Source organism: Colletotrichum gloeosporioides (assembly GCF_011800055.1).
Source record: "Colletotrichum gloeosporioides strain Lc1 chromosome Unknown consensus_28, whole genome shotgun sequence".
In the NCBI taxonomy this organism is placed as follows: domain Eukaryota; kingdom Fungi; phylum Ascomycota; class Sordariomycetes; order Glomerellales; family Glomerellaceae; genus Colletotrichum; species Colletotrichum gloeosporioides.
In genome coordinates, this window is record NW_025544673.1 from 244484 (window position 1) to 265972 (window position 21489).

General features: G+C 54.0%; 6 protein-coding genes across 6 annotated transcripts; 3 read left to right on the plus strand and 3 right to left on the minus strand.

The window, feature by feature from the left end:
* Positions 1–163: 163 nt before the first annotated feature.
* On the minus strand, positions 164–949 carry GCG54_00011975 (uncharacterized protein; the record flags this gene model as incomplete). The annotated part of the gene is made up of 1 exon (XM_045411863.1): positions 164–949. The coding sequence occupies one exon, from the start codon at positions 947–949 to the stop codon at positions 164–166; it is 786 nt and encodes a 261-aa protein (XP_045266736.1).
* Positions 950–1397: 448 nt separating this feature from the next.
* Positions 1398–2797, minus strand: GCG54_00011976 (uncharacterized protein; the record flags this gene model as incomplete). The annotated part of the gene is made up of 6 exons (XM_045411864.1): positions 1398–1755; positions 1824–2084; positions 2137–2233; positions 2286–2376; positions 2431–2535; positions 2585–2797. Coding segments are annotated over 6 exons (1125 nt in total), but the record flags the coding sequence as incomplete, so codon positions are not given.
* Positions 2798–4583: 1786 nt separating this feature from the next.
* Positions 4584–5174, plus strand: GCG54_00011977 (uncharacterized protein; the record flags this gene model as incomplete). Its single annotated transcript, XM_045411865.1, has 1 exon — positions 4584–5174. The coding sequence occupies one exon, from the start codon at positions 4584–4586 to the stop codon at positions 5172–5174; it is 591 nt and encodes a 196-aa protein (XP_045266738.1).
* A 1756-nt stretch (positions 5175–6930) lies between these two features.
* GCG54_00011978 (uncharacterized protein) lies at positions 6931–10020 on the plus strand (the record flags this gene model as incomplete). Its single annotated transcript, XM_045411866.1, has 1 exon — positions 6931–10020. One exon carries the CDS (start codon positions 6931–6933, stop codon positions 10018–10020), a length of 3090 nt encoding a protein of 1029 aa, XP_045266739.1.
* Positions 10021–14739: 4719 nt separating this feature from the next.
* Positions 14740–16683, plus strand: GCG54_00011979 (uncharacterized protein; the record flags this gene model as incomplete). Its single annotated transcript, XM_045411867.1, has 4 exons — positions 14740–14942; positions 15009–15170; positions 15221–16095; positions 16148–16683. The coding sequence occupies 4 exons, from the start codon at positions 14740–14742 to the stop codon at positions 16681–16683; spliced, it is 1776 nt and encodes a 591-aa protein (XP_045266740.1).
* Positions 16684–18418: 1735 nt separating this feature from the next.
* On the minus strand, positions 18419–21473 carry GCG54_00011980 (C-1-tetrahydrofolate synthase cytoplasmic; the record flags this gene model as incomplete). Its single annotated transcript, XM_045411868.1, has 5 exons — positions 18419–18527; positions 18579–21106; positions 21165–21202; positions 21265–21285; positions 21350–21473. The coding sequence occupies 5 exons, from the start codon at positions 21471–21473 to the stop codon at positions 18419–18421; spliced, it is 2820 nt and encodes a 939-aa protein (XP_045266741.1).
* Between the last annotated feature and the right edge of the window lie 16 nt (positions 21474–21489).

The following is a 21489-nucleotide window of genomic DNA, read 5'->3' on the forward strand; positions in this document are numbered from 1 at the left end:
TTGTCAAGAACGATGACGGACCTTGTTTACTTTATCATCATCATGTTCTCTTCCTCCCAGTAATAATAGTATATTCCACGCCAGTTGGCATCAGAGTCTGCTCGAATGGTTGCTCGTTCACATCTCGGCTAGGCAATCGCCTCAGCTTTCGTACTAACGGTCCTCAGACCTTGCAATGTGGGCATTCGGGGTCCAGCATCCGCATGCGCAGGCCCTGTGACGTCTGAACCAGCTCGAGAATTTGGTTTTCTCTTGAATTCGCGTCCTCAAATGATAAGCTATCTGTTTGTTTCCTCGTACCGATCAAACGGATATGTTTCTCCCAGAGTGGCTTCAGTACAGTTGCACTACGGTGCAAATCCTGTACGTGCATATATTCGCCGTATGAACTTGCTTCGACGATGAGAAGATCAGCATGATAATGATCTTTTCGAGGCTCAGGCGAATCTGTCTGTTTGGGCCAACATTGAGGCACCAATACGGCCTTGAGGTTCGGAAAAGCCATGGTCAAACATCTGATTCCAGCTTCGGAGTACTTCAGAAGGGAATAAAAGCCACCGCATGTGGTTATGGTCGTGAAAGATTGCAGAAACCGTGAGAAATGTTGTGTTTTGCATCGCACAGCTGACTCGAAACATTCTATAGGATGATCGGGGAAGTTGGCTCCTATATGGTCGATCCCAGGAAAGATCAGAACGTGTGGGGCGGATGATGATCGAGAGGCGTAGAACGGCAGAGGAGAGAATCTGTTGCGAGCCATGATTCTTGTAATTTGGTTTATCTGGGAGAGGGACCGAACTCCAAGGAAGCGGTTCTTCTGAAGTTCCTCGAAGTCGCGGCCTTCCGACAGATTGTGGGCGAGAAAGAAATTTGGGCCATCGTCGTCCAGGAAAATCCACCATGATTCCGAAACAGAACCGTATTCAGCGTCGTCGAGGAGACCTTCCATGATGAGGAGAAAGATCTCGGGAGGAAGTGTCCGTTGTCTTAAGGCTGTGCCTTTTCCTGTGCTGGGCCCATCACCCATGGTGGCATTGGTGACGTTGTCTTGGCAGGCTGATCGTGCAAGGCAGAAAAAGACTTCTTCCAGCTGATGAGGTGGACGGGTTCGGCTTGCGAGAATCAGTGTGACTGCTGTCGACCCAAACGTGGGGAAAGACCCCGGGAGGGAAGGCGCGGGCCAGGAATTGGCTAGAAAGGAAGGCGCCTGGTCACTTGGTTCTTTCCTTTAGGCTATTCGCCTCACATGGGTAGGTACTCTCTGATTCTTAAGATGCCTGTATAGAAGCAACGACCCTATGACTCAAAGTAGCTCAGTATCTTGATCAATGCTCTTGCCTCGCTCTACCAGCCTCAATCCCTCCTCCCTCAATTCTTCTGTCAGCCTGCCCCAATACCGTATTGACCGAACCTTCTGTTCGTCCAGAAACGACCTCGTCCCCCTTTTCCAAATCAACCATTTCAACGTTTTCGTGTTGACCATTGACGGCAGGCGTCCCGGATTCTACGCCTTCCTTCGAAGGGTGTCCTGTGATCCTTGCCCAGCGATTTATAATACTTCTTCTCTTCGACTCATCCGTAGATATCCCCGTGACGCTCTTCCCGCCGGGCTTGGTCGAGTCAAGTTGACTGCGCAAGCCCAGCTTGAATGATGCATGCCGCAACAAGGGCTGCAGCGCTGGGAAGCATCCTACCCAGAGACCAACGTGGAGCTCAGCGTCTGTCCATGCTGCCACGGAGAGCATCTTATATGTTCTGGAAGAAGTCAGAGATCACGTTCATCACGCATATCAAAACGGTCGGATTGCAGTGCCGATACGTACGTGTTCACGGTAAAGTCTGTCGTCGTGATGATGGCAAACCTGACGATGCCGGTTGCAACACCGAAGATGCCTAGCGAGAAGATGAGAAGGATCTGGATCGACTTTACTCCCATCTTGAAGTAACTTGTCACCACCCAAAGGGGGAGGGCAACCAGCATGCAGTCGACAAAAATGCAGATAATTGCATGGGCCATCATCAGATCCCGCTCTTCTCGTTTGTCCTTGCATTCTCGCCATGTACTTGCATAGTTGAATACCTCGCTACAGTCTCACGTTTAGTCAGGATCGGAATTCTTTGGAAGGAATTTCTCACGGTATTTGCTGGCATTCTGTGAGAATGAAGAAGAACCCCGTCAAGCTGATGATGATGACGATGAGCCTAAGTCCCCATATGCTCCAGGTGTAAATCTCTATCATGATGATTAGCATCGAATTGACAAAGTAATGGTAGAGCAAGCATACTGGCTTTGCACAGTCGTGGCAAAAATGCTAGAATTGACAGCCGAACAACTCCCGAGGCAATAAGGTACACCAGTTCCATGATGGTGAGTCTCTATCACGCCCCGTCAGCTTTCTGTGATCCCAACTGCGACAATCACCAGCCCACCTTCTGAAACTGTAGCAATGTATCTTTGGGTACATCTTCGATTTGAGCGCCGGTTCCGTAATGGGTGGTATCCATCTCCAGGGCGGAAAGAGTCACGCAGAGTGCCTACATGGAGTATTAGTCGGTGATATATGATACGAGTTTGTGAGCATACCCATGCTAGAACCGCGAGAAAGTCATCCCATCCCAAAGCCTTAACAATAGCCTTTCGAACATACAATCGTAACGATATGAAAACCGTTGAAAAAATGATCAAGGCCAAATTCAGGTTGTAGATATGGTGCCCTTTCGAGTTAGGGTGCCATAACATGGAGTCACTCGGGATGGCCATGTCGTTCTGGCCTCCTTCGACCCACTTGTGAACCATCTTGTCGACAATTTCGAAGTGATCTAACCCACTCAACACTTACAACACCAAGACCTCATGCCGGTTATCCGGGGGGCGCCTGTTTTTGAAAGATTCTGCAGAGATCAACGTTCAGCCAGCTTACATCACGTGGAGTATGGAAACGGCAAGAGATCATTCTGATTTCTTGAAGAACAGAGACATGCTAATCCACTTTGAAAGCGACGGATGGTAAGGTACAAAATGACGGGCATTATCCTCTTCAGCTAGCAAAAATGAGATCCAGAACGTGGAAAACTTTGGTGGCCAGCCGGAGACCTCGCCGAACGCCACTTACACCGCCGACCCCGAACACAGGTGCCTAATGGCATGGTATACCAAATGCAGGAGCACATGCCTCGATGTGAGTTGCCACGTGAATTCTCCGTAAGCATATGTTGCTGTCGTTCAGGGCAATGCATCGAACACTGGAGGCTTCTATGACTTCTACGGTACCGCCACTGACTCACCTCCAACAATGTGAACCAAGTCCTCGATCTCGACGTGTCTATATCGTATTATTATTATCGCCAGTCCGTTAGCGACACCAGCTGCTCTCGGCATGTCTCATTCCAGGAGCTCTGCTTACCCGAGCGCCATGAGCATTTTTGGCCACTGGCCTGCTAACTTACAGTAACGGACGTCTTGGCAACCGATAGAACCTCGTGCTTACGGTTAAATCTTGGCCTGGACCCTAATTTGAAAAGGACGCTTTCGTCTAGGTGTAAATTTCGGTGTCGAGACGCAGACGCCTTGACGCTTTTCAAGCACAGCCCCAAAGCTGCAACGGATGTCGCCGAGGAATGCATGTCACTGCATCTGTACGAACGACGGCACGATGGACGGTATGATGATCAAAGCTTTTAAGCATCCGTATTGATGCAGGTACATACGTCGAGTGCGACATATGCTTCCTCAGATGGCGCTGAAGGGGCGGCATAAGTACATCGTTTCAATCTACTCTGACGGGAAGTTCTTGATGTGACAGCTGCCATTTGCCGAGACCTTATTTTAACATCCAACGGTCTTTGCATCATAAGAAAGAACACCTCGTCTGGACTCATCGGACCATAGAGCAGACAAAAGCACTAGCTAGGTACGGCCAAACATCTTGGATACTTCAGCCACCTCCTAAAAGTCACCGGTATCCCACATACTTTTCCATTCTCTCATCACAGAGAAAGCTTCATTCGGCGGTCTTGGCATTCCATATCCCTTGACGGATGCGGATGTTGTTGATCCATATCGGTACTTTCCCTTCCGATTCCAAATCCTTGCGTCACTCTATCTGCCACCGATAACTGCAAGACCTTCTCGAATGTTGAATAGAAGCCTTGGCTCCGTAACCGTTTTTCCGCCCTAATGACAACCGTGAGCTGAGGGAGGCCGGGGAGGAAAGAAGGACGCGATGGCTCTTTCTTTGTTCACATGGAGCTGACTTCAGACCAGGGCTCCTACCTCAACGTTTCTGCCTCTTACAGTAACGCCCTTTGTCGTCGTGAACTTCGACAAAAAGTTCTGGAACTTCCAATTACAGGTACCATCATTGAGAAGCTGGTTTTCAGGACTCCCTTGGGTCTAAAATCGGACGTTCCTGCCAGAAGTTTCCTCCAAAGGGAGAACACTCCCTCTCGACGCCACAAACTCTGAGGCAGTGCACACTCACCTCAACACCACCACGACCGTTTTCATCCAAGATTGGAAGCGAAAAGCATTCCTCCGGAGCCAAACAGGCGCCCTTCAGCAAACAAATCATACCCAGCCGCCAATGAATCCTTGCTTGAAAACAGACATCGCCCCGGTTACACAAACCGTCAACACCCTCCTCCTTCGCACCTACGCCCTTCTGCAGACGCCCCTGACGAGCGCGACCCTGCGCCTGGCGCTTGATGCCGCTGACAAAGCCCTTGACATTGCAACGAATTTTGGCCGCTTCGACCTTGAGCCCCGCGCCCAGCTCTATCGTGGACATGTGTTGCGAGCATGGGGTCGTTGGCGCGCTGCTTGGCAGGCGTACATCCGCGCGGCAAGCGTAAGGGGCATCGGCTTCTCGGGGACGGACATCAAGGGCCTCACGCGAGAGTGTCTTGAGATGATGAGGATTGAAGACGAGTGCGATCCCGAGAGGAAGCAGAGCATGATGGAGAGGAAAGGCGCGAGAATGGTGCGCTTCGAGTTAGACGAGAGGACTCCTGGCAGACTCGACGAAGTTGATGGAACCCAATCCGACGAGAGTACTGATGGAATGTACCTGCTACTGAATGGAAGCGGCGAAGTCATTGGAAGCTGTGAGAGTTTGCCTGATCTGAGATCTGTACGGGGCAGAGGTTCTGTCCATCGGTCGCCGACACCAACATGACGCTATATTCAGACCATGAGGTGGTGGGGTATTTCGCTATGGGAGACGAGAGGCTATAGTCATGCCTTCTATTTAGGTGGGAAACATCAAGCATTCAGAGTCATGAAAGGTCACTTGTCTCTGTTCTCATGTCGCAAGCCTTTGTTGACGCTATCCCAGGTCTTGCCAGGCCAACACTCGGTAATACTTCTTTGTACCTGCAGCAAGGGCATTGAACTCTTTGAAAGTCGGGTCTCCCTTCGAAATATGTCCCGTCGAAAGCGTCTGTATAGCCAGTATCATCACAAGATAATATGGAAACCTTGAATTAAGATGCGAGAGAGTCTGGGAGCTACCGAAGTTGATAATGATCATAACCGCCCGAGATTGGGAGGAATGCTTTGAGAGTTACTTTCCCCAGACAAGTTCTCTTTCTCATTAAGGTCTCTCCGTCACTGTGTTTTCCATTATTCATTCATACTTTCGGGATCGTGTAAAAAAAACCAACATGAGCGATTCTAAGAGGCGGAGAAGCTCAGAGGACAACCGCGGGCGCAACGTTCGGCCAGCATCAGACGATACGGAGGCCTTCCCTAACGACAATCGTTCGACCATACGAACCAACGCCTCTGCCAACGACACCTACGATGTCGCTGTCAACGCAACTTCCGATGGACGAACGTCCCGTCGTGCTACGCGGTCCGATATGGTCCACGAAAGCAGCGCAGCTACTGGTTCGATAAGAGCTCCAATTTCTCGGAAAGAGGTGCCAGCATCTGAGACGGTCAGCCCCGACGACGCCAGCACCGGCAGATTCCACTGGCCACGTCCTTCGTCTAGACCAAGACGTTTTACCCATAGACGGGCAATTTCTGATGCGAATTCGTCAGGTCCACCAAACAGCGCCCCTAGTGAGCCTCAAGAGGCAGCTCAGGGGCAGCCGAGGGAGAGTCGAAGAAGCATATCCGGCGCAGAGTCGAGAGAGACTCGTCGGAGCATTTCCGAAGCAGTCACGAACATTCATGTCGACGATCAAACACCTCCTCAATTTCGAAAAAATAGTAGTCAGAGTATCGTCCGTAAAGAAGTTGGATCGTCCAGCCGGGACAGCAGCAGAGGGGCCCCGCCCGTTGGACCGCTGCCTTCGCCCTCGGTTCCCTCCAGACGGGCGAGCAGTGGGCAACACCCGCAAAACAAGCCGTTGCCTCCTCGTCCTGATGAGTCGCCAGCCCGTCCGCTCGGTCCTTCATCACGAGAGAGCAGCGGCCACCACCCACAGAACAAACCATTGCCTGCTCGTCCTGTGGAATCACAACAGACACCGATTAAGAATGCTTCTCTAAGGAATGATTCGCTCTCCATTTTCAACTCCACCCCTCCTGAAAATCCTCCAGGACCTGCCATCGCCCCTAGGTCTACCGGATACGACCCTTCCAGCCGAAATCCGGACCGTCAGTCGTCAACTTCGACCCCCCCTCTGATTGACATTTCTGCTAGCCCCGACCCTTTAACGAGAAATGCCGGCCAAGGATCTGACCAGAAGCGGAAGTTAGACTTTAATATGAGTCCTCTGAAGCCTTCATCGGAGAAGCCTTCGAATAAACCTGTACTCCGTCTGTGGAAGCAAAATGTCGAAAGCCAGCAGTCTTCCGCCACCGCATCCCAGTCATCTGAGGCAACACCTATGCCTGCGCCCAGAGCTACTTTTACGGACCCAAATACATCCATTCCATGGCGTGGACCAACTCTTGAGCAGAAAAAGTCGGCCGATTCATTGATGGATGTCAACGGACCGATCGAAACCTCGGGCGACAGTGAGAAGACACCCACAGCTCAGCAACCGCAGAGGCCGGTCTTCCCAGATCCAAATTCGCCGACACTGAAAGCATTCAAAACGGAACCCCCCCGCGATGGACCCGGCTTCCATGGCCGGCCTACTCCTGAGCCAAATCCCGACGCTTCAAACCGCCCCCATGTTTGGATACGCCCGCAACGTCTTCCTGACGACGAATCTCAGGAGACAATAGAGACCTACAAGAAACTTTTCAGTCTCAACCAAGAAACCCGCGTGACCCTTCTTTCTCGTGCGCATCGCTATCCCGATTACGGCCGCGACAAAGAAGCTGCCCGGCGCAAGGCCGCATTCGAACGGCAGACGGGCGAGACCATGTCTGACGCAGACTACTACTCCCTCTTTGACCAGACGATAGCCACGGACGGTATGATTTCCTCGCTCATGGAGTTCATGGAAGGGCGGGAGTACGTGAAAGCACCGTACGTCAACCGCATCATCCACCAGCTCTTGAAGATGATGTACCAATCTGCCCGGGAGGAGAGTCGGCTCAGAGACAGGAGAAAGCGGGAGTGTGACTTATTGAAACGCAGACTTGAGGACTGCGAGAAGAGGTGTGGTGGCAAGACCAAGCCTGTCAGCCTCGACACGGGCGGCGACAGGGAGAAGACGCTGAGACTTATCAAGGAGATGTGGGACCGCATGGACGGCGTCATGGACAAAGAAGAAGAATGCATACGAGATCACAACCACAAGTGGAGGAACCGCAAGGAAACACTGCGGCGAAACGACGCCAGCTTTCGGGAATGGCGCGCCTTGGACGAACGGTTCAGATCTCTTTGGGACGAGCGCCAGCATCTCGAGGAGCTCATTGCAAGCAGAAGCGGGTACCTCGTCGAGGATCTGGGCCGGCTAAAGGACGTCGACGACCAACTACAGCACATGCGCAGGGACTTTGGCACCTGGTTGGAGTACAGGACCAATATGTTGATCGACTGGATTAAGCCCGATGGGGAGCAGGATGTGGACGGCAGCGTTGCAAAGTTGCGAGACATCCACAGGGGCCTGCATATAGAAGTCGCGCTGCTGAACACTGAAATGGACAGACTGAAGCGCATCGCCGACTTCCAGCGCGAGGCGCGCGAGGTGCAAGCCAGATCGATGGTCGACGCTACCGCCGATTCACGGCAACCGACTCTCCCACAGGTGAGCACCGACGGCAGTCCGCCAGAAGACATCCAGCACACGGAGCCTGCGGCGCGCCCATGCAGCGGATGCCGCTCACGCGACAACCAGATTCGGGAGAAGGACAGAATGCTGAAGGAGAAGACGAAGCTCTTGAAGCTTGGCGTCTACAAACAAAGTGCCACAGAAAAGCAAAGGGACAAGCTTAAAGAAGCCCTCGAACAGGTCTATAGCAACAGGGTTCATGATGCGTTGAACACTATTGGCAGTTACAGGACCCTCGTCATCGACGAAATGGAGTGGGAGATGGACTATCTCAATCGGCTGCTGCATGCCCAAGTTGGTCGGACCAAGGAGCAAGCGGACTTGTTTCAGGGCACTGTCGACTCCCTCCGCGGCAAAGACCCGTCGAACCCCGTTCTGCAGGAGCTCGAAGACATGCATAACTCGGTCCAGCGACTGGCTGATACCACTGAGGCTACACAACGAAGCTTTGGTCAGCAGCTTGACCGTATGGTTTCCAACCGAGCGACTCATTTGGATCAAGCCGCTCAACCAGATGAACAGGACCAGACCGCCAGAGATGGTCTGGTCACGTCTTTGAAAAGCCAGGTTGACGGACTCACGCGGAAAATTCGGAAGATATCGGACAAGAAGGCACATGAGAACCTCAAGGTCGTGGATAAGGTCCGCCAAGACATGGAGCGCAAGATTTCGGACCTCCAAGATCGCGTTGCAAGGTACAAGAAAGATCTCCAGCAGGAGCAAAAGGAGATCAAAGCAGACCTGGATTCTACTGTTTTCCGGGATCAGCGGAGCACGTCCCAGCTCTTCGCGAAGGAGGCGGAGCTCAGAGATAGGGAGGAAGAATGCCGACGCATCGAGGGGACTGCGAGAACATTGCAGGCCGAACTCGACAAACTCAAAGCAGCTTACGGTGAAATCGAAGAGCTCAAGAAAGACTTGGAGGGGAAAGTCTGGAGTTTGCAGATTCACCTGGAAGAGCGAAACGAAACCGAACGGTGGTCACTGTGGGACGGCACAGAAATCGAAGTCACAGGAAACGGCGATCCCGAATCTCGGCGACAAGGCAACATCAACAAGCTGCAAAGGGACCTCGTTACAGCAATTGCAAAGGGCATGAACGAGGCAGAGAGGAACACGAACAAGAGCTCCAGGTCTGCGTCCGCAAAATTCACCAAGTTTTTTGAGTCGACGGTTCGCAAGCTGGATAAGAAAAAGGCGGACGAGACCAGCACGACCAGCTCGATCCACGAAACGGAGAAAAACATCGAGGCTTTCTGGAGAATGGTTGATTTCCAGAGGAGAAGGGCAGAAGTTGTGTCGTTGATCAGAAACAGCAGGATCCAGCAAGCGAAGGACAGGCTCGGCGAACTGCTGCGTTCTATTCAGAACTACACGGACTATTGGCCCGACAAGCAGCATGAGTACGAGGCTTTTCGATCGATCCACTATCTCCAGGCGTACGTCAATATGGCATTGACCATGATTCAAGTGCGCATGGGCGAAGAGTATTCGACGATTGCGCGGGAGTCGATGGCGACTGCTCGGGGTGAGTTCCTGATTGCAGAGACTTACGTGGCCAAGTTGAAAGAACGACCAGGCGCAGGCGGAGCATGGCAAGCCATGGGGAGGTATCTGCAAATCCAGACGCAGCGATCTGTGGAGGAGCTTCAACAGTGCGACTGCAAGTACAAGACAAGACCTTGCCTACAGCATAGCCGCGATGGCTCAGCGGCGTACTATGACTTCATGCAAGCGCCTGACGACCAGGCCGAGATGGAGTTGCCACGATCTGTGCAGAACACGCTGGAGCCGTACGGCCGCTCTGCAAGCAACTACACGATGGACCCAAGAAGGCACAGATGAACCGCCTAGACTGACTTGCGTAAATGCTTGGGGGCTTGCAGGACAGGCAGGCAGATAGACATGGGTGCGTGGTGGGTTCAGCTAAGGATAGATTCGAGGACGGGAGATCGATGCGGTTGATCGGCGTTACGGTTTAGGTCTCGGGGAGTTTGAATGTGACAAATGAGAGTAAATGCCAAGAAAGTGTTTGTTGTTGTTTTCATGAGGATTCGTAATCTCCGGGATAGTAGCTTGGTGCTATCGCCAACCTTCGTTCTCGTTTCTGCTCGTGATAATAGCAGCACTCAGACGTGTGTAAGTTGGAGTTGGGGAGTTCAGTGGCGTTTGGCTCAATTCTCCGGTCTTCCGCGCGGCGAGCTGATTCATGTGTTTCCCCGTTGACCAGGGCGGCGAAGGCGAAGCATGTTGATGAGGCGGCCTCCTTGATGGATGAGTGCAGGATGGACGTTGGAACGAGAGAGTGGAATCCGCCAATGACCGATTCGGCTGGCGGAAGGTGAGTGGGTGAGGTGTTGGTGTGGAGGTTGGAGCCGGTAGGGACGAGAAGTCAAATTGATAGCGAGGAGCCGTGGTGGGGCCGGGGAATCAAGCTGCTAGCGGATACATTGACTTCCGGCCAAATTATATGGCAGACAAAGTCCTTTCTATCACCACATGCCAAGTCGTCTGGTTCCTAGCGCACTCACTCACCCGCGCGGGTGAGCTTGATTGCCTCCCACGCCAATGCATTCCTCAAACTCTTCTCAACGCCCATCTACAACATGACACCTCCCCATTCGCTCAGCCGCCCGCGCCTCATCCGCTTGCTCTGCCTGGCGATAGGGCCCCTGGGCTCCATTTCGTCCTGTCCACCCCCAACATGCCTCCCGGCCAGGTTCAATATCTAAACCTTGTCTCGGGAGCGGCATTTCCTCGAGCCTCATCTGCGTCGCCAGTGCGCACGTCAACTGTCTCAGCCAAACGTGGGCCTGGGAATGGATAGGCGAAAGGGGTGTGTGTACGTGTGTGATTCGAGATGCGATGTGATGTGGGTGGCATCTGGCATCCCGGCAGCTAACACAAACCAAACGCCAGCCTAAGAAGAAAGCAGAAGGCCGAACTTGCACCTCTGTCACATTACATTGACTTTTGCATGGTCGAGGGGCGGGCGCCTTACGAAAACAAACTTGCGTCTGGCGTGCTTCACAATCTGTCGCTTCCCTCTATCGCCCTAACACACGTGGGACGCAAGAAACATGCTCAAGATCCAGGAGTTGGCGTTGAAGTCAGACCCATCAGAACTTTCTTGACAGGCCAGGAGCCGGACAGACATAGCCTACCCTGCCCAGGGATGACGCCTGGTGATACGGCCTGGACCTAATCTGCGAGCCTGCCAGACGACGATCTCTTCCATTGCTATTGCACCGAATCCGGCCTCAAGTCTCTGAGACGAGCATGATGATTGTGGACCACGACTCAGCGGCCGCTGCACCAAGACAGACGACCCTCAACAGCCCACTGGCCATCGCAAAAGGTCCCAAGCCACTGGACCCTTCGACGCAGAAGCGAGAGAAACGGGCAGCTCGTTAAACAAAAGTCTGGAACGCGATGCTACGCAAATCTCTGGATCGATACAACCGCATCCTGGCTCGGAGCAGCTATTTGTCCGCCCCTTCTCTCACAATCACATAGCCACCCCGACCAACCCAACCGCAGCGGCTTCAGTGTCACCGACCGCGAAAAGTCTACCTCATGCCACTCGCCGCCGCCTTCTCCTCCAGATTGATTAGATCGATTGACCTGGCCCTATCCCATTGGCCGGTCCTTCTCGTTTGGCTCCCCGCGTCCGTTTACACTGTACGCACATTGTTCGCTTCTCCTCCTTTGACCAACAGCGGCTGCTTCCAGCGATGGGGGCGGCAACGAGCAACGGTAGGGCAGTGCTTTTCTTGCTTTTGATGACGAATTTGGACCGGTGAGAAGAGGCACCAAGCTCCCAAGCGTCTAGCCAGCCGCGTCTGCATCGCATCATATCACATTTTGCGTTCCTGACGCATCACTATCTCGAACCAAGAACGGATGACGCCTGGCCTGGCCTGGACAGGGCCCACGCCACAACACACTCTGTGTCCCGCGCTCCCGCTCTCCCGTCGCCCCGATCCTGTCTAGCCCCATCCCCTTCCTTTCCCGGCTCCGGCGTCCACCACAGCGCAGCAAAAGGGGGAGGGAAAACCCCACTGACACGGCAGCTACAAACCCATCGGGCGCACACGAGGTGCTGTCAAATGCCAAGGGTTTGGCTCGACCTACCCTCTCGAGGAAAAGGTGCGGGTGGTTTGGTTCTGCGGCGGAGATCACGAAAGGGCGGGATATGGCTCGATCGAGCAAAGCCGGGCCAAGCCAGGGTCACTCATCCAGTAGGTGACTATCACTAAGGTACGGAGAGACTAGGAGACCAGACCAGGCGGCGGCCGGTGCGGTGCGGTGCCTCTGACAGGACAGCCACAGCCTACGGATAGCAGACATCCATGAAATGGACTCGAGCTCGCACCGAGAAACACGGGCCGTACGACGGCGTTTACAACCTTGTTTCTGTCCAATCTAGGCAAGTCAAATCTGTCTGCAAGATGCAGATAGGCACCGTGATACCGGGAGCTCCACCTTGAATGCCACAATCTGGAGGCAGATTGATCCCGAAGAATGGTATTTGGGATTTCGACTCACAGTCGCAGCCCAACAACAACCATGACAGTGTCTGGTTTGTGGGGTAAATGTGAATGCGTATGTCTCACTGCCCTGACTCTCACGGAGTGCTGGAATCCTCGGCCGCGTATTGTTCTCTTTTCGTGGTTGGCCTAATTTACCCAAATTATGTCAACACCCCCCCGGGCTTCCGTCTTCTGGGTGCGAAGCGAGGGAGGCCGAGTCCTGGTACGGCCCCGTTGTCGACGGGACTACGGTTCACGGCACGCAACACCTCAGACGTCGACGCCCGGGGTACCCTATCATCTTGCCCCCCCGCCCAGCATCCCGCGCCACAAAACCACTCTACTTCGACCTCAATCAACATCGCCGGCCTGCTGCTGCTGTGCGCTCACTTTAATGTCTTCCTACCAACCGCCTGAGAAGCTTTGTCAAGCTGACAAAACAAGGCAGCCAGCCGGCCGAGATGGAGCTCCTGGTCCCAGTAGGGGCAGCCACCATATCTCGCAAAATTCAAACAATCTAGATTTTCTTTTGCTTCGCTCCCGTGGGACCCTCCTGTGGCCATCCAAGCAAACATCCTCCCCGGTTCTTTCGCTTCGTCCTTCCCGCTGCCCTAGCTCCCTTTTGCGGGGAGCTGTTGGCGTGTACGTTACACCGGCTACTTGCACCAACTACCCCGTCGAGGGCTTGGGCTGTCAACCTGTCATTGGGCCTCCGTCCAGACATGTCCACGTATCAAAGAATCTTGTTTGGGGCGACAAGTGACTTTCTCCCAAGCAGCTACGCAGAGGGGGGCCATGGATGGTGACCAAGGCTCAGTTTGCCCAGGGCAAAGGCATGCCGTCGAGGACGCAACCTCGTTTACTTACACGGGCACAGGAACCCGTCCAGCTGGGGAACGTGACGCTTGTCTCACATGCCATGGACTTGACAACTCGCCCCTGGCAGGAAAGGTGGTTTCGGAAGATTGCTGTGTAAGTGCGTGATAAGCGGCGCGCAGGAAGTTCTTCAGAAAAAGCAAGATGGTGGTGGTGCATGGCCAGGCGGGTGGTCACTCCCACGATGGGAAGGTCTGAGATAGGCCCTCAGGATACGCCATTACGGGCCCATGGCGACATTCAACTTTTTCTTCAGCTGACGGGATCCTCGATGTCTGTGATACCCTCCTCCGCTTATCATGAGGTTGCTGTTTGGGAGGCCGTGAAAAACAGGGCCAGACAAAAGGTGCGCCACCAGGGGCAAGCCACGAAGAGTAAGTCAACCGCTTTCATCCATGCCCACCCCCGGAGCGTGTAAGTGGGAGGAGGGAGCTTGCAGGAGAAAGGTGTAAAAGCTTAGCAAGGCAGAGGAGAAAAGCAAAAAGAGACATGTCACCCTTTCAGGGTTTTGCTGTGCTCCTGATATTCTCTTTCGCAGTAGGCTAGCAACGCCTTCTTCCTTTCCCTGTTTTCTTTTCCTTGTATACACCCCTTCTTCAGCAGACGCCTCAGTTCGTCTGAAAAAGGCAAGCCTGGGGTCTCTGGTCTACCTGGGCCAAGGAAGAAACGCTTTGTGGGACCTGGCTCTGGCTCTGGGGGCTCCTTCCCAGACCCCAGTTGCTCTTGCCAAACCTTGCAATGCCTTCCTTCCTATGCTGTGAATTGAGGAGGGCACCTTCCTTCACATTGTGAGCAGCTACCACACGCTGCACCTTTCCTTTCCTGGGCGCTCCTTCTCTCCACACCCTGTCCACGTTCACGCCTTCTTCACTTACACCCCCACATTGTCTTTCCCGGTCCTGCCTCTCCCTCTACAGACCACACTCACATCGTCCTTACTTTCCCATCTTATAATCCCAGGGCCCTCCACGCCTATTTCTTCACTTTGACTTGCTTCTTCACGCCTTCCATCAACAGCTTCATACTCTTCACAACAGACCTCAGTGTACACTGTTTGTCGCTTGAGCACAGGGTGTTGTATCTGTCTCATTGTTTACCCGCCGCCGACATCTCATCAACCGGATAACCTCACTGACTTGCACGGCATTTCTTCACAATGGCTGGCGGTGCTTCAGCCTACCCGCTGCTCTTTGCAAAGCGGACGCGCATGAACCAGGATGTTGTCACCTGGTTTGCCATCATTCTCAGCGCACTCATGGGAGTCTTCATCGTCTTTCACCTGAGCCGCCTTTTCGCCCAAAAGACTGGTCTGGCCTCCAAGCTCTCAGGTGCTACAAAGCCTTTTGTCTTTGTATCACGGTAAGACTCGAGATATTCTCCATCTCACGGACGGTAGCACTGACACGGGAGCTAATCGAAATCCAGAATTGTCCGCAGATACTCTGTGCTCAAGTTCCCTGCCCTCCCTTCCACCGGCCACGCTGTCATCGCTCTTCTCTACATCGTGGTCAACGTCGTCCTTCTCCTGACGTACCTCGACGATTCGCTGCTTCCCTACATCACCGTCGTTGCTGCTCGTGCCGGATGGTATGTCCTACAAAATTCTTGGCCAGCTGCCAGAGACTGACTATAAGCAGGCTTGCCATTGCTAACATCGTCTTCGTCATTTTCCTGAGCCTCAAGAACACCCCTCTCGGATACCTCACGGCCTGGTCTTACGAGCGTCTCAATGTCCTCCACCAGATTGCCGGGTACGTCACGATGGCCCTCATCATCGTACACGGCGCTACCTATTCTTCGTACTTTATCGAAGCAAACAACGCTGCCCGTCTCCGTGTCAACGAGGAAATCTACGGTATTGCCGCCGGCTTCACCTTCCTCACTCTCGTCGTGGCTGGCGCGGTCGTCCGCTTCTGGTCGTACGAGCTGTTCTACGTCATCCACGTTTCCTTCTTTGCCATTTCGATGGTGCTCGTGGGCCTTCACCAGCCTGAGATGGCAAAGAAGATCATTATCGCCACTGCACTTGGCTCGGCTCTGTGGATCAGCGACCGCATCTTGCGATTTTTCCGAGTTGCCTATTACAGCATCAACAACACTGCCACCGTCTATCCTCTGCCTCATGGCGGCACCCGCGTCGTCCTGAAGAAGGCACCTATCATGGCAAATTCCGGCGAGCACTGCTTCCTGTGGATTCCCAAGATTCGCGCGCTCGAGATGCACCCGTTTACTATCGCGAACATGGATCCCCTCGAGTTCGTTATCAACTCCTACGATGGTTTCACTCGTGATCTCCACAGGTATGCGACGAGCAACCCGGGTGCAACAGTCAAGGCATCAGTCGAAGGCTCCTATGGAAGATTCCCAAACCCGGCCGAGTACGACAAGATTGTCTTGGTTGCTGGTGGCAGTGGCGCGAGCTTCACCTTCGGAATGGCTCTAAACCTCCTCAAGAGAATCGGTGATGGAGCCCAGAAGAGCATTGTGTTCGTCTGGATGGTGAAGGATCCTGGTACGTCACTCGCCATCACTTACTCAAAGGGGGAAAAGCTAATATCATCCAGCCCGTCTCGAATGGTTTTCGGAGTCCCTTGCCACCATTAACCGCGCGCTCAACTCTTCCATTCAGCTTTACGTCACCCGCAGCCCCGGTTCCCATGGCTCGTCGCAAGAGGACATGGTTCAAACTGACAGATCGCGGTCCGGCACCATCTCCTCTGACGCTTCCACACCCTTCACGCCAGCGACCGAGAAGTTCGACGAGGCCGCACGCGCTCCCCGACAGTCATCGAAGGTTCTTACTCGTACCGTTTCAGACCCCGAGAAATCCGGCAATGAGTCGGACCTCACAACACCGACTTCTCCGATTCAGCAATCCACCGTCGGCTCTCACATCAACGATATCCCCATCCACTACGGCCGACCCGACGTCTCCAAGATCATCACCAAAGCCATCGAAGAGACCCCTGCGAACCAGCGCGTACTCGTCATGGGCTGTGGCCCAGCGACTTTGATGACTCAGGTCCGCAACACCACCGCCTCCCACATTCGCACCTCCGGTCCTGCCGTAGAGCTGCACTGTGAGCAATTTGGATGGTGAATAGACTGGTGTTTGGGACGACGTCGGCAATTGCGGACGTGACTTAGCCATTGCTGGGTAATGTCTTCGCCATCGAAGTCTTTCTTGTGCATATTTGAAAACCTTTTCTGGCGTTGCTGGAGTAAATACGGGCACGAAATTTGGTTTCCCTTGCATTTTCTGCAGCTTTGGAAGGATGGATAAGCCTTCAACGATTGGAGAGAGAGAGCTGGTCATGCGATACGTTCATACCCATACAGAGGCTTGGCCCCGTGGCCGCCTGTACTTTGTTGCTTGCAGAGAACAACGTTGATGAATCTTGGTGAACACTGCCTTCGCCATGACAATTGTGAAATCTGCCAGCTCAAAGTGAAATCCGGCCTCGTATCTTTCGGGCCGCCCAATCACGCCGCTGACAATGTTTCCGAGCCACACAAGACCAAACAACGACGGGATCTGAGGATAACCTCCTTCTCGCCGGCCTGCGACGATCGACGAAATGACCAGCCGTTCGCCGCTCTCTCGTCATACACATACTATGTACAGAGCACATCGCATGACCGTTAGATCTCCGCGCACCATCGCCAAGCCACACGCGCGCGGGGACCACCCCGTTGTCCGGGAAAGGCCCCCCGGCAGCAGAACCTAACCCACGAAACGGGCGACAAAACCATGCGAAAGTATGCGAAGGTGCTTTCCCGACTGGGTAACCGTGGTGTCGCCAGTAAACTCTGTCAGTGGCAGCAGCAGAGAGTACTATGCTAGTTTTCGAACGTAAGTATTTCATATATTCCGAAGCCGTTTACACATCGCTTTCCACACACTATATGCGTTCAATACCTTTCTGGGACACTGCTGACAAGGCCAAGAAAGCAATCGCAACACCATGTGGACTTGACAGCTTTCACGCCCCCCCGTCTCCGGCGGCAACGTCCGGAGTAAAGCAGGCCCTTCATATAGCATTTCCAGGATCCGGGGAGGTTGGGCCAGTTAGTTCGTGGGAAGTAGCGAATCGCCGTCGGTATTTGCTGCCGAAATCCGGGGAAATGAGATGGTGGTGGTGTCGACCCAGACCTTGGCTGTGACTAAAGAGTTTGCAAGCATCTTCGGCATCAGAGGCTGTGATCATCGGGCCAAGCATCAATATAATTATATTGGCGATGGGTGATGGGTTCGGGTTGGCGGTTGAAAGTGATGGAAGGACAGGAGAAGGATGCGGAGGGTGTTGCGCCGCGGTATGCCGTGTCTTGGAGCTTGGTTGTAACGTCGTGTGCCGCGGTGCCGAGAAACGGTTCAACAACTGGCATCGTGACATGTCCTTGGCTGGAGAACGGGGTCTATAAGTCCGAGTGAGACAGCGCAGGTCGGTCTGGAATGAAAAACACAGTTCTCTCCACTCATTACAGAAATGCGGACATAAGGCAGATCTACAGACTTCCTCGTCTTCGTACTCAAAGCTTGTTGAAGATCTTCCATCTCAGTGCACGATGAGACGAGCCAAGAGGCGGGAAGCTTTTGTAAAAATATCATAAATAGTCCCTTCTATTCTAGTTGGGTACTCTACAAGCCGAGAGCAGGTATCATATGTTGAACAGATGCTAGTCTTCTTTCCTTATCCCCAGCGCCATTTGTTGAATAAATGCCACCGGAATGTTGCTTTCCTTTCCCACGTTTTAAACCAATTCCCTCTATAAGTCAACCCCGAGGCGCCTCGAGCAACCAGATGGTTGCAGGTTTTCCATGCTTTACTTTCCGGTTAGAACAGGCCGTCAATCTCACCAGTCTCGGTGTCGACGTCGACGTTCAGGTAACCCGGAGCTGTGGGCAGACCAGGGATGGTCTGGATGTCGGCGGCGAGCGCGTACCTGTCATGTTGTTAGCATTGTTACTGAGAGTAAAAAAGATGGCCTGCTTACAGGTAACCAGCACCGGCGGCCATTCTCACGTCCCTAACAGGAACGGTGAAGCCGGTCGGGGCGCCCTTCAGGTTGGGGTCGTGGGAAAGGGAGTACTGGGTCTTAGCAACGCAGATGGGCAAGTTGCCGAAGCCCTGCTTTGTGTAGGTGTCAACCTTCTTCTGAGCCAGCTCACTGAACTCGACGGCCGCAGCACCGTACATCTTCTGGCCAATGGCCTCGATGCGCTGCTGGACGGATCCCTCGAGGTCGTAGAGGAGCTTGAAGTCCTTGGGCTTCTCGCTGGCGGCGATAACGCCCTTGCCCAGCTCAATCGCACCCTTACCACCCTCAGCCCAGTGGTTGGAGAGGATGGCGTCCTCAGCACCGGCGGCGATGGCCTCTTCGCGGATGACAGCAATTTCAGCGTCGGTGTCGGTGACGAACTTGTTGATGGCGACCACGACAGGGATGCCGTAGGCCTTGGCGTTCTCAATGTGTTTGCGAAGGTTGACGCAACCAGCACGAAGAATGTCGACATTCTCCTGCTTGTAGACGGCATCGAGGGCAGCGCCGGGGGCGATGGGAGGACCACCGCCGTGGACCTTCAGAGCACGGACAGTGGCAACAACGACGACAACATCCGGAACAAGACCGGAGGCGCGGCACTTGATGTTGAAGAACCGCTCACCGCCCATGGTGAAGTCGAAGCCAGCCTCAGTAACAACGAAACCGGCCTTCTCGGCGGGGTTCTCATCAGCCTCGGTGCCAACAATCTTCAGGGCCATCTTGTCAGCCAGGATGGAGCTGTTGCCGACACTGATGTTGGCGAAGGGTCCAGCGTGCACGAAGACGGGAGTTCCCTCAAGAGTTTGCATCAGGTTGGGCTTGATGGCGTCTTTCATGAGAGCGGTGAGAGCACCGCCAGCGCCGAGGTCGTCGCAAGTAACAGGCTCGCCGCTTCTGGAGCTGGCAACAACCATGCGGCCAAGACGCTCACGCATGTCAGCCAAGCTGGTGCTGAGGGCCAGGATAGCCATACACTCGCTGGCAACGGAGATATCGAAGCCGGTCTCACGCTTGTGTCCCTTCTCCGTGGGCGCAACACCAACGGTGATACCGCGAAGGTGCCTGTCGTTGACATCCAGCACACGTCTCCACGTAATGGTCTCGGGATCAATGTCCAGACGGGCGAAGCGGCGGACCTCTTCCTCCGTGAGCTCATCGGGGTTGGTCTTCTCAATGCCCAGCTTCTTGAGACGACGGAACATGACGGGCGCAAACTCTCGCTTGCCGTTCTTTGCGGGAACAAGACGTCTATAGAGAGGACCGTCCTTCTGGGTATCCTCGTGGAACATGCGCGTCTCGATGGCGGCCGCGAGGAGGTTGTTTGCCGCAGTAATGGCGTGGATATCACCGGTCAAGTGGAGGTTGAACTCGTCCATGGGGATAACCTGGCTGTAGCCGCCACCAGCGGCACCACCCTTGATGCCAAAGGTAGGACCTTGACTGGGCTGGCGGACGTTTGCGAAGGTAACACGACCAAGGTGGGCGCCCAAGGCCTGAGCGAGACCCATGGTGGTTGTTGACTTGCCCTCGCCGAGAGGAGTAGGGGTGATGCCGGTGACGACAACGTACTTGCCGTTACGGCGGTGGTCGAGACGCTTCAGAACGCTAAGGTCGACCTTCGCCTTGTAGGCACCGTAGGGCTCAAGCTCGTGAGAAGCAATGCCGACCTCCTTAGCTAGACGAGTGATCTGCTTGGGGTTTTGGGCCCTGGAGACCTCAATGTCGGACGGGACAGGCTCCTTAAGGTGCAGAGGCAGAGGAACAATCTTCCTCTGCTTCTCGCGCTCGAAAGCCTGCACTGCCGAGTCGACAACGTTGTGCATGAGCATTGCGACGGTCATGGGTCCGACACCGCCAGGAACCGGGGTAATGTGAGAAGCAACCTGGGAAGCCGACTCGTAGTCGACATCTCCAACAAGACGCTGACCAGACTTCTTGGTAGAATCGGGAATGTAGTTGGTACCGACGTCGATGACAACGACGCCGGGCTTGAGCCACTCGCCCTTCACGAAGCCGGGCTGGCCAATGGCAGCGACGACAACGTCGGCTGCCTTGAGGTGCTCCTGCAGGCCCTGGCTCTTGGAGTGGCATACAGTGACAGTGGCGTCCGCATTGCGAAGAAGGTAGCTTACAGGGCTACCGACGATGTCGCTGCGACCAAGAACAACAGCATTCTTACCCTTCAAGTCGACGCCAGCCTCCTGAAGCAGGACCATAACGCCCTTGGGGGTGCAGGGAACGAAGGGAGGGCGACCACCCCGCTTCGCAAGCTCGCCAATATTCCTGGTGCCAAAGCCATCGACATCCTTCTCGTCTGCAACGGCAGAAGTGATGGTGTACTCATCGAGGTGCTTTGGAAGAGGCAATTGCACCAAAATACCGTGAACGGCGGGGTCGTCGTTGAGGCGGTAGATGCGGTCAAGGAGCTCGGGCTCAGAGATGGACTCGGGAAAGTGAACCAATTCACATCCAATGTTTGCCTGATTAGAAGTGTGAGCTATATAGCAAGCTAAAACGGACTCAATGATGGGTAAGTACCTCCTTGGCGGCCTTGTCCTTCATGCGAACATAAGTGGCTGCGGGGTTGTGAGCATCGCGACAAATTTCATGGTGGGGCAGACATGATGTCGCAACATACCAGAGTCCGATCTATCGCCGACTGCGGATGAACCTTGATTAGCAAAACGAACGTTCCGTTGGAACAAGCAGCGAAGCCAACTAACCCTGAATGATCGTAAGAGTAGGCTGGAATCTGGGGTTCAGCTTCTGCTTCTCGAGAATGTCGTTCCCCAACGTCTCCCGGATCTTCTTGGCGATGGCAGTGCCATCAATCTTGGTAGCGACCATTGCGGGCGTGGAGGTT